The sequence below is a fragment of the Papilio machaon genome, chromosome 7, assembly GCF_912999745.1.
Source record: "Papilio machaon chromosome 7, ilPapMach1.1, whole genome shotgun sequence".
In the NCBI taxonomy this organism is placed as follows: domain Eukaryota; kingdom Metazoa; phylum Arthropoda; class Insecta; order Lepidoptera; family Papilionidae; genus Papilio; species Papilio machaon.
The window spans coordinates 6877994-6895839 of record NC_059992.1 but is presented as its reverse complement, the minus strand read 5'-3'; the positions used below and the strand labels follow the sequence as shown (position 1 = coordinate 6895839).

Below are 17846 nucleotides of genomic sequence, written 5' to 3'. Positions count from 1 at the left end.
CTTTTCAGGAGAGGCTCCCAAAGTTTCAGCCATATAGGAAAATAGGTAACAAAGGGTTTTCTACTTCAGAAAAATAAACATTTACACCAGTAAATGGGCATTTTGTTTAGTGCACGTTGTTAACTAAACTAAGAGGTAGTTTTTAACGCAAAAACGTAAAAATCATAAATTTGTTACTATAGCCCTTATACATAGGAGCAATCGATTAATACATTACAGTTATTACCTATACAAGTTTTGTAATAACTCTAGTATGAAAATGAAAATATAATTCTTGAAGAAACTTTAAAAAACAGTTGTAAGTATAAATAAATTTTACATTAAAAATAATCATTGTAAAACTTTGATTTATTGATCGAACATCACAAGATATTAATATTATTTATTAAACACAACTGAATACACAACGCGATTTGATGTAAACTGATTTTCTCTAAAATAACATTTATTTGAACTATTATTAGAATAAACAAATGATTTGAGATATTGAGATTTTTTCAAACCTAACGGTATGCACTTATTAATAATTTCGTTTAACTTAACACGGAGGGGTAACATTTCGTTTTCCATAAACTGTTTAAAATAATTGTAACGAAGTGCTGGTAAGACATTCAATTCAGCAACTCTTAGATCTGGAGGATTGTCTTTATATATGCTTTTATCAGTTTCAACTCCTGCATCTTCTTTTAGCTTATACGTTTGTGTTGTTATAGTATAATACATATTCGAATTGTAATAAGAGTCATTTTGATAAACAGTCTTCAACGGCGGAGTAGGATTGATGTCAGGTGAAACAAAATATGTTGTTGTTGATTTCTGCTCCAATGTCGAATTTAAATTGGTCAGTGTAGCTATAGATTGGAGTTTAACCACAGTGGTATCTGCTACATCGTTATCGTCTCTGGCGCCTTTGTCCGCAGCACTATCATTGATATGGCTACTACTGTTTGATATTTGAGTACCACCAGAATTTTCTGCAAAAAAAAAACGCGTGTGACGTCGCTTTTAAATTCCATTTTCTTTACATAAAAATAATTTTGTGGTCCTTAAATTATTAAATATAAGTGAATAAAATGACTCATGTTATGGGTGATGTTCGTAAACATCCTCTATTAATTTTTTTTTTGTGTGGAGTAGATATTCATTTTGGAAGGTACATTTGACACTACTTCCATACAAAATTAAATGAATTGAAAATTAAATACATCGATTTCAAAAAATAAATCAAACATACTTATGTGTTTAATCCAACGTTCGGGAAGGAATATAAACAAAAAGAAAAATAATTGATTATTAACCTAACCTTCTTTAGTGTAATCCTTGTTAGTTTCATTCCGATTCATTGTATCGCCGTTTAAACAAATTACATTTGTTTCAAGATTTATTTTCTTTTGCAGGATTTGTTTCACGTTTTCTATATTGAGCAAGTTGTTGGCTTTCTTATCATATTCTGTCTCTAGGTCTAGTATGTGATTATTTGTTAATTTAATCTTACATTTTTCATTATTTCTTATATCCGGTATTATTGTTTTAAGAATAACATTATCACTTATAATCCTTGAAACATCTCCTGACCCTAATTCTGTATTATTAATAGATCTCGTATGTAATAAATCTACACAGGAGTAATAAATCTTATTTGGTTCATCGTTATTATCTGGAGTTACTTTTCTTAGTACAATTCTATGCTTCATAGGCACTATGTATTCAATCAAATCATTTTCTTTCTTCCATTCTATTTTGTCAACATTATCTACATACATTACTTCAGGTGTTATTTCTAAAGAGTATATTAAATTTTTTTCTTTGATTATTTTAACCATAGGTGAGAATTTTATTCGAATACTAGCAGTGTCCATGTTACTAAAATCAAAATAAATGTAAAAAAATAAGTAATAAAAATAAAAGTAAAAAAGAAAGTAGCATAAGAGGACTTAGAAGACCCTTTGGTTAAGTTTTACAAACATACAAAAATATATAGAATAAAACTTTTCACAAAATGCAATGTAACATAGAAAGTTTATATTTCTACGTGTTTAAGTCGTATCGATATAACTAAAATAAAAAGCGTAATCGAAAATTGACATACAATTTACATACAAAGTATTTGAATTTAATGAAACTCTGAAGAGGCTTAGCTGCGGAAGTCATGCGTAATGTATAAAAGGTAACGTGAATAGCGGGATATTCAAGTCATGCTTAATGCATAATGCGTCCGATCTACGGTTATTTCAACTAATAAATCAAGTAGTTAGTCTAGTGTATTTTTGTCAATTTATATTAGATGTTTAAAGTGTGTTTGTTCTACAACAAGCCTTTGTCATTGCAATGTTACATATGTCTTGTCAAATTTCTAGAAATATATAATTTTATAGAATCTTTATCTAAAACTAGCTTTTACCCGCGACTCCGTCCGCGCGGAATAAAAAAAATAGAAAACGGGGTAAAAATTATCCTATGTCCTATTCCTGGTTCTAAGCTACCTGCACACCAATTTTCAGTCAAATCTATTCAACCGTTCTTGAGTTATAAATGGTGTAACTAACACAACTTTCTTTTATATATATAGATTGATAGAACACTCGAGTAATTAAAAATATTTTTACCTTAATTATTGTATACATCAAATGCGTTATAAATTTACTACTTATATAAATACTATAAATTTTGATATCTTAGTGACATTTTATGTAAAATGTCATATATTTTTATCTTTTCTAACTGATAGTTATAAAATAAAAAATAACCAAAACGGTTCATTACAATAAAAAATCTTATAAAGTCGTTTTCGTAATCTCTTTTTGGCCGCTATGTTCTGGTAAGCCAGGAAATGGATTGAAAAACGGTTTTCTAAATCACGGTGATAGTAATAATTTATTCCGAATGGTTCATATACGTACACACGTGGCAATATCTTTTTTACCATTTTACGCTATAATTGTCGAAGATTGGTTCAGGCATCTCAACTTCTGTATGAAAAGAAAACTTCAATGTTATTAGACCTTAATTACATTATTCCAAACGTATGTGCGTAACAAACACATACGTAACAAAATTAAAGACCGAGTACTAATTTATTTATTTATTTATTTATTTATTTTCCACAACACTGTCTATTTTACAATAATTACATTACTATTTTTATTTTTTACACATCAAATATCGATTCAGATGCAATATTTGAAATATATTATTTATTGCTCCTATTTTATCAATAGTGTATTTCCATCATTTCATAATTCTTAAACCTAAAATGTACAGAAGCTTTTGTAGATAGCATAATTATAATATTTATAAATGAAATAATTAAAAAACCTTTTTCAAGATAGAAAATAAATCCTTGGTTCGAGTTGTCTATATTTTCATTTAAGAAAATATAAAAAAGAACTAAACACAACGTAGTCATAATATGGAAGATAAATTAATACATCTTTACAATTTAACATCTAAATTCTAACATTACTTAAGCATTTACGACATGCTGCAATTAATCTACTTAGTTTAAAGTTTTATTCTATAAATTATTTTAAATACCAAATTGCTCCATAGTTTAACGTAGGTTTACACTGTACAAAAATAAAGCTTTACGAAATTAATTTCATACGTAACATAAAGTTCATTTTTATAATTTATATTCTCGCGTTGACCACGATCCCACGTGAATGGTAGTTACCGTGAGATCGTTTTGGCGAAGATTTATAAAAAAACTTTTATGTTCTTAGATTCTCAGATAGACAGAGACAATATATTTAATACTGAAAACCCGCAATGTAAACTTGTTCTCTCTTTCATACTGATAAGCATGGCAGTTTTATGTTACACAAAAACTGATAAAAGATAAAACTACCTAATAAATGAATCTAAATTTTCTATAACTTATATATTAAAAGAAGGTAACCCATTACCTTCTTATGACTAGGTTCTAGACTAGATTTCTGAGATCAATTCGAAAGCCAATTAATCGTCTAATACATATTTGTATATTTTTTTAATTATATTAAAGTACAATTAAAATTGTTTATAATAAAATAATTAGTTTAAGATAATTATTTACACTTAATTTTGAATTATTTATCACAAAATAAAAATTAGATTAGAGAAAATTATAAAGGCAATGATTATTGCTCATTTTATGCAAATACATTTACTGTATGGAGATTTATATAATATTTTGCGTTACATTAAGTGTCTAGTATGTACTTTAGTGTACGGTGTATATACACTTATATACTATACTTAGCCCAATTTCTATATAGCTTAAATTATAACACAACAATGTCAGTGTGAATTATATTTTTTAGAACCATGTCATGGAACGTTGGAATAATTTATTCAGTCTGACTGCATTGTTATCCATGTTTATTTACATTATTTAATGAAGAAAACTCTATATAGCATGCGTAATATTCTCTTTATCTTATTTATATTTAAATTAACATACTTATAATGAGCTACTAATATTGCAGAAATGTCCCACCTATTGTGCTCTACGCACTACTCGTACTTGCCATAACCTACTCGAATTTGTAACTTCAATCGTGCTCTGATTTGCCAATATGGGCAAATGTTTGCCGTACAATGTCCTCATCTAGTGATATACCCAAATATATTCGTTATTTCAGTTTTTTTTAAGTAGACTTTTTAAAGGATAAGGAAAATTTAATTATAGCACTACCGGGATTTCATAATACATAACAATATAAGACGAGAAGAAGAATCTGTGGCATGTAAGAGTCTTTGAGAAGTCTTATACTCGTAAAGCCACTGATTTCATTTGACTTTACTTAGTCATACAGTTGGTTTCTGAGACCAAAATCCTTGATAAAACACATCGTCATCTCTCTCGTTATCTTTGAAAAAACAGAGAAAACAATATGTTTTATACATGGATTTTGGTCTCGGCAACCAACGTATAATTAATACAGATAGTTAATGAGCAATCATAATAACAATTTTACTTTCAATTTACATAAATTTGTTAGTTCTTATAGGTTCTTCAGTTATGTTTTTTTTTAATATGAATCAACTAGATTAGGTCAATGTACTGCATCTTACGACTAAACACCAGAATGTTGATCCGACGTTACTAAAATACATTTTATACATATTTAAGGGTTTCTTTAGAGCTTTTTCAAATGTTAAGTAAGTTTTACAAATAAAGACTTTTTATTTTGTAATTAACTTTGAAACACTATATAAAATTGATACTTTGAATTCCTTAAATGAACATTTGAAATAATTTCACTGTGTAATTTACACAGTATAATTAATATTTGAAATAATCACACTGTGTAATATTCAAATAACATACATAACAAATGTTGTGTTACATATGTTTCTTTCGTAACATCGGATCATCATTCGAACCACACCATTGCAAAATTTTAATTAACGATCCAAGTAATCCTTGTTTGTGTGTTAATCGTTTTTAAAAATGTATTATAATAAACCTATCTAAATACTTTACTACGCTTAAAGTTAATAATTACAATTTTCACTACAGTCATTATATGACAATTACTATAATACATTTTATGCATTGACAGAAAGAAAATTATACAATAAGCTATTATAACTTGTATGATAAATTAAATTAAAATAATCTACTGTTACACATTGTAATCTACATACAAAAGATAGACAGAAAAGCAGACATTTTTTACATTATAGAGTTTGGAAGGACGTCAAAAATAGATGAGATTTAAATTTACACCAGTAGGCTATCTACATGAATAGAAAATGTTAGGAAACAGAAAATTATTTTTTTTCTATATTTATACAATTTTCAGATTATCTTTTAAATATTGGCAGTGAATTTACTTGTAATATTACGATTAACATTTTAATCACAGGCACTGATGATTGCTTCAACAACTAGTAATGAAAAGAAGTACTACTAACCGACAGAGCCAACTACCCAAACACCCGGTCACACAAACTATTATTGCTGTCTCAGTTTATTTCAAAGTAAATGAGAGAGATAACAGGATGATTTTGTAAATGTTTCGGTAGTGGTAAATTAAAACAAACTCACCAAAAATGACACCACTCTCGTTAACGTTGATCAAGTCTTTAAGCGTTATTACATGAACGGTTCTATTTTTGTTAACACCGATGAGTGGTGAAATTTTCAATAGGTTAAAAAATTGCTAAAGAGCCTGACATCAATTCATTATGCCAATTCACTATATAATTAAATTAAATATTTCGCATTAATAATATTTAATGCTCCAAAATGTTTATTTACATAGTAAACTAGCAGTTGCCCGCGACATCGTTCGCGCGGATTTAAATATATCTAGTAATAAAAATAGCCTATGTATGTCACCCTGGGATGGTGTAACATCCCAACAGTGAAGAAATCTTTCAAATCAGTTGAGTAGTTACGATGCCTTCAATGCAAATTAACAATAAAATGTTTTCTCTTTCTATTATTGATACAGAATTGTGTATGTGACTGTACTTTATCTAGATTCCTAAATTGTTTGTACCTCAGCTTGCGTACAAATATTTAATCAGATGTCGTTATCATATCCTTGTATCTGTCTAAATACAAAAATACTATTTACAAATTATTCGTGGTTTCATGTACAAATTATAAAATGACTAGATTCACTCATCCGTTTATAGATTAGATTACGTACATGTTAAAATAAGAATACGTAATTTAATCATAAATTATAAAATTACGTAACCATTGTTACAAACAAGATAATTTTAATTAAAGATATCAAACGCATTTTTCAATTGTTCTTCCTAAAAAGAAGATAAAAATGATAACCTTAAAACATTTGATCACGGTTCGATAGATAAACAACTGAACTATGAAATTATAACTGTGACTGAGTTTTCCCCGTCTTCACACTTGAATTAATACATATTGTCATCCCTTTTATTATCTTTCACAAAATAGAGAAAACAATATGTATTACAATGATACGGTAGTTGTATTCTACGGTAACATACTTCATGTCTCATTCATCGTCTCCCTGTCCTTATAACTCACACAGATGGTCGGCGCATCATGTTTTCGTATTCCAGATCGATCTATCTTCCGTTATTTCAGTATCTTTTTAACCATGTCACCTTTCTCACAATCCATCCATTTCTTGTTAAACCTACTTCTAACGCTATAAGGTATATTGTAGGAGACATCCAAAAATATAAAAGAATTGTAACAGAGAAAGTTAAAACGTAAGTATAATACCGTATCATAAAATTTTAGAAAAACAAAGATTCGCAGTAAATAACAATTTTTAGTTCGTAAAGGAACTTCATTCTTTTACAGAAACAAGGATTAAAATAAACATAAATCAAATGTAATAATAAAATGTTAATAAGTGTATCACATTGAAAAGGGAAATGTGTCTTAAAAAAAATTCTAGCGTTACTACGTATGTACATAAACATACAATTATGTAAACTATAACAATTCATTCGTAGGACTGTACAATTATATCAAAACGTTTAGTAATATTTATGATTTGATTTTCCTACGCCTTCACAAGCTCTACGTGTCAAGATACCCGTTGTTTAAAAAAATGATGTTTTAGAAAAATTCGCACGCAAAGATATGGATATAATGTGTTAATGCTTGGACGGATTTGTTTGTGTTTTTGTATAAAAATATTTCGGTCTATTTCATTATGTCGCAAATGATGGCAGTCATAGTCGAATGTAGTGAAAAAATTCCTCGTATTTTGAATTTAATGTTGATCGATTTAATAGTTGAATTGAGTAAAATAATCAAAACACAAAGCTTCAATCAATTATCATAGTATTATACCAGCCGCTCTTCTCAATACGGATCCTAAATATCTCAACAGTTAAAGAGAACGAAATCTTATTAGCATAACACTTAGGGTTACTTTGACAACAAGTTCATGAGCTCCTCATAAATATCACTTAACTCTCAAAACTTCAACAGAATCGTATCGTCCTGTATCACTGCCTTGCAGCCGTCAGATTGGTAATTACTGACGGGCGTTGGCGTGGCTCAGGTACACAGCCCGGAGTTGTCGACGAGGGAACGGGCCAACACATCGGCGGCGGCGATGTCGCTCACTTTGCCCTCGAAGTGACCTCGCACGTGGAACATGAACTCTGCTTTGCCGGCAAATTCTTGTCTACACATAAGACAGAGGTGGTGCGCATGTGTGTGCTGTCTTTCGGGGGCGTAATGCGTGTGCCCGTGTGTGAAGTACGTGCCGCCACCGCTGCCCTCGTTCACCACGGTGGCGGTCGACACAGAAGCGGTGGCTATCCCGTGCCCATTCAGTATCTGCTGATTCTGATTGTGATGATGCAGCAATTGTAGCTTCTCTTGATTCGTTAAATGGACTTTTTCTTGTTGCTGCTGTTGCTGCAAAAAATAAGGAATAATATTTTTATTTAAGTAATTCTTCGAAAAGAGTACTTAGACAATAACTGCATTGCATCCTTACAGTATACAACCAATTTGTCACTATACGCATATGAATTTCATTATAAATGATATTCAAATACTTTTTTATCAATATGGGCAGTTGCATTCTAAGCTCTAGCGATCTCATACTCGAAGGTTTTTTTTTAAATGGTATTTTGCTACGTACTTGATGCGCCTGCATCTTATCCTGCAGGAGTTTGGTATCTGGCAGATGGGACTTGGCGTGCGCGCTCCACTCGTCCCTGGTAGCGAACAGTCGTCCGCACAGCTCGCATGACCACGAAACTACCATGCCCGCAGTCGCCGCCGCCACTGCGGCGCTCGCTGCACTCGTGTGCACCAGATTTGTATTCTGGAATTTTCAATACATATTCACCGCTTTGTCGGTAAATTATTCAGTTCTTGACTTCTAATAAGAAAAGAGGTTTACTTAAATATGCATTATTATATGATACTTTTCTTAAATTAAGGTCAAAGGAAATGAAGGATTGTTTATATTGGAGTCATTAAATAGATAGTCATTTACTCCAAGAATTGTGTGAAATTAAGAATGTAAAGACAAACATTTATCATTTTAATCTACTACTAAGTATTAACTACAAAATTAACGATGATACATGAACCGTCATACATGATTGTTGTATGAACTAAAATTAGTAGAAATACATGCAAGTTTTTTCGTAAAATTGTACTTTGGAATTTGTCTTAATATCCCATCAAATTAATCCATGCAAAACGATACGGTCCTCCCACAATAATGAGACTAGTCATATCGTTTCGTTTTCTAGTAACAAAAGTAAATAAAGATATTTCAAATAATAACGTATTTTTCGTATTTCAAATAATACCTATTGAAATCATGCAAACAGTAAAGAAAAAAATAAAATAAGGTTTGACCAAATATTCCCTTTAATACAACGACATCTATTTCAACCATGCGTTGAATGTTTTGTGAGATTTACCGTAAAGTTGTGCCCGGGTACCTGGCAGACCTGGATCGCTTGTTGGTGCGTGTGTTGTTGCTGCTGCTGCTGTTGTTGTTGTTGTTGTTGCTGTTGTTGTTGTGCTACAGCCGCAATTTCTGCTTGACTCGGCTTTGTGTCCTCTTGCTTTGTTAGTTGGGGTTTGACATCATCTAATTTTAAAGCTGAGGAAAAGTAATTATTTATATGAATTGCATCATAATATAAAAATTATACGTTAGTTTTGTTATCTTATTATTAGTACAGTTTATTTAGATTATAATTTAGATTAACTAATCTAGGTATTGGAAACAGGTTATCAATAAGAAAAAGGACAATATAACAAATACAAAACAAGTGATAAGAATCAGCGGTACGAATCGTCTTTTGTATATTTTCAACTGATACTTACGTGGTATCGAAATCGATCGTTTACCCAACGGGGCAATATTGGACGGCGTTATGTGCTTCAGTTTGTTCATATGCAGGACTAACTTGTCTCGCCGCGCGAAAGCCTTGTTACATACTTCGCATACGTAAGGCTTTTCACCTAAACATAATGTCACACTTGTAAATAGTTATAATTAAATCAATAGATATTAAGTATATTGTTGCTTGTAAAAGTTATAGCAAATTAATCACAACAATAAAGATTATAAAACATACCTGTATGAATTCGCATATGTATCGTGAGTTTGTCTTTTCTTGCTAGTCCTTTTCCACACACCGTACACTCGAACGCCTTGCTACCTGAAAATTTTCGAGATTAAAAATGAATATTATCTAGTAAAGAATTTTCCATACACTTTGATGAATTGCTAAACTAAAGTGGCCGTGTGTGGTGTGTAAAACATTGCCTTTATAACAAATAAAGTCGGTGCTTAATTATTAATTAATATATTCATAACCTTACCTTCATTAGTAGAACTAGTAGGTTTGATGGCGGGGTGTTTTCTCACGGTGCCTGTCTGCAGGGCTTTCAGTCTCGTTCCTGGGTGCATTGACCCGCCCTCGGCATATGGCTCCGTGAACGGTATCAAGTTTGGCCTTGGGATAGTATTCGTCACTTCTGGTGACCTGTTGAAAATAAAGGTTATTAAGTACATTCATGAATATACCTCAATGACACTAAAATCTGTAAGTACCATTATTTTGTGTACCACTGAAGTAAATATTTAAAACTGTGTACATTTTCTATTAACCTTTGCAAAAGATTACGACGTAGTTCAATATAATCAAGTACCCACCAGTTACCAAGACTCTGTAGGACTCTGACACCGCCTTCGAAGCCCATGCCGACATCGTCGGGCACAGTAAAGGTGCTGTCAGGACCTCCTGTGCTGGAGCTCACCACTGGTACTTTGATAGGAGAGTTCATGCTCGCATAGTGTTGGGTCGACGTCACCGTAGGCGGCGATGGATGGCCTTGATGGGCACTACTAGGATTTTGAGCCTGCTGTGCAAAATACAAAGAAGATAAGTAAGCTGTCGAAGTTAATGAACTTGTGTCAAGATAATGCTCCTTTCTCTTGATTTAGGTAATAACGCACTTAATCCATTTAAGAATACTTTCACAATCACCTTTCGTTATTTATCAACTTTAAATTAGAGTACATACGGCTGCTTCAGAAGAGAAAGATTTTCGGTATTCCTATTTGGATGTTTATATAGATATATATTCGGATTCCTAACTAACTATTGTGACGCAATGACCCGAACTGGGCCTCCGGCAACAAAAATTGTCCCCTGGGGTAAGGAAATGAGCGACTATTTTGTTTTTCTTCATTTGGTTTAACAAATAATGATTTACATACTTGCATTTCTTGATGATGGCGAGATGTATTCGTTGAAGCGTTGTTTTGCTGTTGATGATGTTGTTGTTGCTGTTGTTGTTGTTGTTGCTGTTGCTGTTGTTGTTGTTGTTGCTGCTGCTGCTGCTGCTGCTGCTGTTGTTGTTGTTGCTGCTGTTGTTGTTGTTGCTGTTGTTGTTGTTGTTGTTGTTGTTGTTGTTGTTGTTGCTGCTGCTGCTGCTGTTGTTGCTGTTGTTGTTGTTGTTGTTGTTGCTGCTGCTGCTGCTGTTGCTGTTGTTGTTGTTGCTGTTCACGTCGTGCAGCAGCAGCAGCTTGGGCCATGTGCTGTTGCACTGCCACATGGGCTTCTAAATACGCTGTCTTTTGCGCTTCTGTCATCTTATCCATATTCACGGTACCATCCTGATAAATAAAATATGCACTTTTATTTTAGCTGCCAAAATAACCAAGTCATTTTATTTTACACAGAATTTTTCAATTTAATTTATTGTATTAGTATCTTTGTAAAAGAGTAGTTTGGGCTGTCAAAATTTCACTTGCACTTTCATTTCTACACACTGCTATTTCTTCTTAACCGTCACGGTTAAGCAAACATTTTAAAGAAAATTTGGAATAAATTTGACTATTTTATGATCGTATTCTCTTAACATGGGGAGCAGCCTTCAATGAGTGTCTTCTATGTGGTCGGAGCCTCCCTAATGTCGCGCAAGGGTGGCCGCCCCCGCGGTGCATTCACCCCAGAGCGAGCCTGGCTCCCCAGTTCCGTCGACTCTCATTCCGTAACACGTAGACGGAACACCCTATGCTTAATTGCCTAAATTCGACACAGGGAAGGTTCAATAACCTCGCGAATCTGACGGTGACATCGTTGCGGGCTTTTAGTTAAAAGAGGGTCTTAGAATGTACTTGTAAGATTGACAAATCTTAAAGCTGTTTAGAAAAAATAAAAATATGTATAGCGGTAAAGGAATGTTTAACGTTAGTACATCTCGTAGGTAGTAATATAGCAACGAAAATTCGCACTTTCATACAGTGATAAGTGAAATATGTCTGTCACGATACAAAGGTAAAGTATTATCTTTTTATCATCCTATGTTGATCGCAAATCTACGTAAATACGAATTAGGAATAAAATAAAATAAAAATTGTATTATCAAATGTTTAAAATTTAAAGAATTTAAGGACATTTTCAAGACAAATTCCACGACTAGAAAAATAAAGGTGATCATTTTTATCATTCACCCTCTTCGAAAATTTAAATAAGTATTAGCATGAATATTTTTGTTGAGCTATCGATTTGTCAGACGCTTTGTTTAAACTATAGTCCCTTCGCTCTGATAAGGGCTAGGCAGGGGCCCATGCGTGCTTATCAAGCTGATTAAAAGCAAATGCTCCTAAACTAGGGATTGCGTGCGGAGTTTTGGGGTTACACAATATAGGGTAAACATGAATGACTTTATATTTTGACAAGTTAGATTTAGGTTTATAACTTTGGGATTACAATATTATTCAGCATTCAGTAAAAAAATTAATGCTTTATTAACGATAATTATTCCTTTGATTTGAAAGTTATGTAGAGTTTATAAATTTTCCAAATTAAATGGAAGCTTGGGAATCAATATTTATAATATCACAAAGAGCGATTTTAAACAATAGTAAATAGATAATTTACTTAAATCATAAAAATTAATAAATGTCCCATCTTTAATTTAATCAAAATCAAAGTTCATAAAGTTACTTACTTATTCCACAACTTTTTTTATTTCTATTTCATTTTTTTAACTTAACAACTTTACATAAATTTAATAAATTCCACTTTTCATGAAATAAAGTATACACCACACATTACTGCTACTCGAATATTATAAATAAAATTTCGTAGTAAAGGAAATGATTATCTTGAAGGTTAAGGCGGGTGCCCTCCGCGATTCCTATGTGCCGAGTGCAGCCTCCGGCCACGAGAGTCGTGCATCGATCGCACTTTCCTCTTCACGTTGCACCTGAACTTCAGACGCACTCTGTAAGGGCCGTCCTTTGAGCGAAAGACGTCTGGCCATATGGCGCGACTCTAAAATCGATCGATGCATCGGTAATAATTAATACTTGCGTGCTTTTAGCTCTCACTTTTGCGAAATGCGACATTTACAATAAAAGTATGTTTTTCTTAATAGTTATATTTACGTAAAGTAAGAAGTTGTTCTCAGATAATTCAGTTATTAAATGTTTTACAAAGTTTAGATTGAAACAACAGCTTTGTAAGGAAACTTTAAAATGTTTTATATACTTAATTCAATGTCTTTGAAGTGCTTTTTCTGTAAATTTTTACAAAGCACAAATAAAATTTCAAAATGTTTTACGAAATCTATACTTTCTTTCATTACATAAAAGTAAAATCCAAAACAGTATCCGACGACTTATCAAAGACGAAAAGGACGTTTCAAAGGTGAGGTAAGAAAGAAACGACTTTATGATTACAACAGACGTGAGGTGAGGGTGGTTTGTGTAACGAGTAAAAAAGCTGGCTGGTTTTTAATGACTTACATACGAGGAGTCCAGACAAACGAACCATAGAGTAATTTATACTGATACGGTATTTCCTAAATACATCGAGGGTAAAATTCAACCTGTTTGAAACAATTGAATGACGAACCATTAGCTTTTGCTACTTAAATGGCCGGAGTTATGAAACAATTGGAAGGAGGTTACTTACTCTTTAAAAAAACGCTAGTTAAATTAAAGATCGGATCACTAAGAATTACAAAAATATATTTTTATTGCTAGAGGAATTAAGTTGAACAGTAATAACAGTGTGCTGTCTAGACTCTACCGGCATTTTTCCCTCGTCGTAGGCTATATTTAGCGCATTCATCAGTTGGTGTGACGAGTAGGGAAGGCTTCAAACGTTTCAGTGCAAGTGATGTTCAGGCGGGGCGAACGGGCGGCCGGGGGCAGAAGGGGGAAGTGGGGGGCAGTGGGGGAGGCAGTAGTAGGAATATCCTTCACCCCGCGCTAGGTCAGGGTTAACATCACCCCCGGGCCGTGACGGTGAGCCCCCGACCTTGGATTCGATGCGTGTTAATGCACTTGCAACTCTGCCCACCTCACCTCATCGCCTTATCGCCACCCTGCCTGGCGGGCGACATTCGCTTTACTACTTTACACTTTATATTGAACGTTTACATCGGAATTACAAACAAAATTATGTACATCGATATCAACTGTATGCTTGACTTTTCCAGTAGCTTTTAATATTAAAAGAGTTATCGAGCTAAAGACCAATATGTCAAACTTAATTTTTATATTTACTGGTAATATAACATTTAGTAACGAAGTACATTATATTATCGATTTACGAGTCGTGAATAGATAGTCTTGAAACAAAAAGTATCCAAAGTACATCGAAACATGCGTGGCTGGTACAAAAATATCGATATACTCTGCGCAGAGCTCGCCTGCCGATCTTATGGCTATCGTGTTAAAGTAGATAATTCATACAGCTATCCACGAACTTTATGAGATGGTGTGCGCTCAATAAAGACTCGTTTCTACTTATTTATTAGGTTCCAAATTGTTTGACTCAAGTGTTGTCTAGATATGGACAATGATGAGATATTTTGGACCTTACTTTTTATAGACTAAGATTCATATTCGTGTGCGTAAGTGAGGTGGACAGTGAGTCGATACGAGACAGGAGCGTGTGGATCGATAGAGGGTAAGGCCGCGGACCGTCGTTGTCGCCTTGTTTCGTTAATACATTCAGCATAATACATGGCTCATCTTTTAATTTATGATCTCATGTTATTTAAATTTTAATTTCGCGTAAAACAATTTTAGACATCTTGAAGTAAACTAGTTTAAACAACACTTTTGTAACTATCTTTATAACACATATATAAGATGAATAAATTCCGAATATGTTAAAATGACATTAGTCGCAAGTAACTAGTGATTATAATTTCATAAGAGCTACTGAAGGGAAATTTATTTTGAATTAGAATGATAGAATTAAAGTTACGTGAAAGTTGTTAGATTAGGTAGGCAACGCCCCAATTAAATTTGTATGGATCATTGATTGCTTGCTGTAAAAGGGCATTAAGTAGGTTCTCTATTTTCCTAGTAATCTTTAGGAATGCTTACGGAAGTTTGTACACACATATCTAATCAATGGCATATTTTCAATTATCTATAGAACGCTCGCATTACATGTATCAATTTAAACCGATAATTCCATAATTCGATAGTTCACTAAAAGATAATATTTGATAAGCTAATCTATTGTACGTGCAATTTTATTTTCATGTCATTGCGCTTATCCCATAATGACATTTAAATCTACTGCTATTTTTACTTTTTAATTTTATTTAATTCTTAAATTCTGAGTACAAAATATTCATGTCGAAAACATTGGAAATTGTATAAAGTGCGGTATTTTTGGTTAAATTAAATATGATTTTTTTTAAATTCTATTTTTGTATTACGGTAAAATATCTGCAAAATAAAATAAACTTTTAAATATATATATGTTTAAGTAAAATGTTTAACCGACGTCACTTTTGTTCATCTCTATATATTTAAATTCTAGTATTCAAAGTCCAACACTATCTAAAATTGTTGATAAAATAAAATGCGAAGATAATTTATCATTGGGTTCTGAGACCAAAATCTCTGTATAACATATTGTTATCTCTGTTTTGTCAGAGATAACGAGAGGTATGACGATACGTTTTGTAATGGAATTTTGGTCTCGGAAACCAACGATAAATCAACAATTTATCTATAACGGTAAAAGGTGTTACCTACTGGCGCTTTGTCGAAACTTATATTCCAAAAAATCTAGAATTTTAACAGAAGAAATTGGAAAACAAGGTTCACCTTTTATTTAAACCCTTTGTCACTAAGCAAATCCTGCTACGCAACTGCTATTTGGAGACCAATGTTTGAGGGGGAAATGGTGTTCGCGGCAGGTCCGATTTGTACACTTAGTGGAAAAAGGGATTAAGTTATGTTAAAAAATATTAACCTGAAAGTTGATAGTGGATGTTACGATGCGCATGGATTCGGCATAGTTCCTCAGCACGGAGTCTGTGGCGAGGCAGCTCTGTCGCCACTCGTAGAGTTGCTCCAGCCGGCCCACACAACGCTCGCAGATCTTCTTCGGCAGGAAGTCGTCCTTGGAGATCTGCTGGATAGACCGCATTATCACCAGTTAGACTATCTGGAAGTATTACACTGCTATCTCCATCCTTAACTATGGTGCAATCAAGTCTTACACATTGGTTGACGATAGATGTATTTTTAGGACAGTGTGTTAAAATATAAATACCAACTCCCAAATGGACTCTCGTAATATACACAATTTCTTCTGTCTTTCTAGCTAGAGGTCTACTTACGCTGCACGAGAATCATAATTGCGATTAATTGTTAGTTTATCGCAATTGATCGCAGTAGAGTATTGACACACAGATAAATAAAAATAGGTTGCATATTCTTGTTTTCTTTTTTAAATATATAGAAATGTGCAAGAATTGTTAGTTTTAGCGTCTCTCAGATAAAAATATACCCGATAAAAAGAAGAAAAAATGAAATAAGACCCTTGAATATTTGCTGATTATTAGTTATAAAAGAGCTTTCTATTGGCGATTTTAAAATCGGTGTAATAGCTTTAAGTTATGTAAAACAAACAATCAAATATTTCTCCTTTGTAACCGGCTTGAATATCATTGGATGAACGTAAAGATAAAGTTGTATACACAAACGTTTTTTTATTAAACGGGTGCGCCATTTTCTTTTGCTCTAGATCCATTAGAGGCTAAGCATAAATCTGAAAGTTATTCAACAGGTATCGTGAGTTGATTAGCGCGGGTGTTGTCGGTCGCCGTCGTAGCGCCTTTAAGCGCCACGTAGAGCGCACGCGCTACGCCGCTACGGTTACTCGACGCGACACTTGGTCGTGATATCATTACACTGCTCTCAAAGCCTCTGTTTATACTATGTATGCCCATTTTAACATCTAATTTGCATTCTAACTTATTACACCATAGCTTAAATCAAAGTAGGTAAGTATGTTGCAAAAAAAATAAAATACAACTCACCATAGTGGGCAAGCAGGTCCGAAGTTTGAAAAGGATCTGCCTTTGCTCGGACTCCTTATCGAAGATATGGAGCCTCGGGCCGCTTTTGAGCGAGCACAGCCGGCAGAGGTCGGTGAACGCGGTGAAGTTGAGGTCCTCGGGCTCGGTCATCGCGAAGCACCTGATGAGGAGGTCGAGAAGGCAGGAGTTGTCCATGTGTACGGCGATGTCGGGTGGCGGGAGACGGTCAGCGACGCATGCCGCGGGTGCACTCAGGGAGGCGTCACGCCACCGCTGCGTCCGGGGGGCACTGGGGCCGGCGCGCGCCTCCCCTCCCCCTAGCCGCGGCCCCGCTCCCCGGGCCCCCCGTGCCCCCGTCAGCCCCCTGCACCCCCGCGACGGAGCGCGCGCGCTCGGGGTGGCTCGGCCGCGTCGGAAAATGCGTGCCAGTTTTCCTCAATGCCGACTGCAATCGGCGATTGTTCGTATTGATTATGAGTCTTTATCCGCACTACAGCTCAGAATAATGACCTCGCCCATTGCGATGGATTCTCTTCTTCAAGTAATGAAGATAACT

The 17846-nt window shown here is 33.8% G+C and overlaps 1 protein-coding gene across 2 annotated transcripts; it reads right to left on the bottom strand.

Moving 5' to 3' along the window:
* Positions 1-7798: 7798 nt before the first annotated feature.
* Positions 7799-17485, bottom strand: LOC106719405 (mediator of RNA polymerase II transcription subunit 15). Of its 2 annotated transcripts, none has more exons than XM_045678732.1 (10): positions 17291-17485; positions 16219-16380; positions 11202-11600; positions 10635-10843; positions 10301-10464; positions 10054-10137; positions 9800-9937; positions 9388-9572; positions 8592-8777; positions 7799-8362 (listed from the first exon to the last, which is right to left on the bottom strand). In XM_045678732.1, exons 1-10 carry the CDS (start codon positions 17483-17485, stop codon positions 7997-7999), a joined length of 2088 nt encoding a protein of 695 aa, XP_045534688.1. In that variant the 3' UTR covers positions 7799-7996. The 2 variants fall into 2 exon arrangements, with proteins under 2 accessions (XP_045534688.1, XP_045534689.1); XM_045678733.1 differs by having other exon boundaries at positions 9409-9572.
* Positions 17486-17846: the final 361 nt, after the last annotated feature.

Coding starts and splice junctions, on each gene's coding strand:
- LOC106719405 (XM_045678732.1), bottom strand. CDS start 17,485: ATGGACAACTCCTGCCTTCTCGACCTCCTCATCAGGTGCTTCGCGATG. Junction 11,601..16,218: donor CATCCACTATCAACTTTCAG/GTTAATATTTTT, acceptor TTTATTTATCAG/GATGGTACCGTGAATATGGA. Junction 8,778..9,387: donor TACCCGGGCACAACTTTACG/GTAAATCTCACA, acceptor TGAAAATTCCAG/AATACAAATCTGGTGCACAC.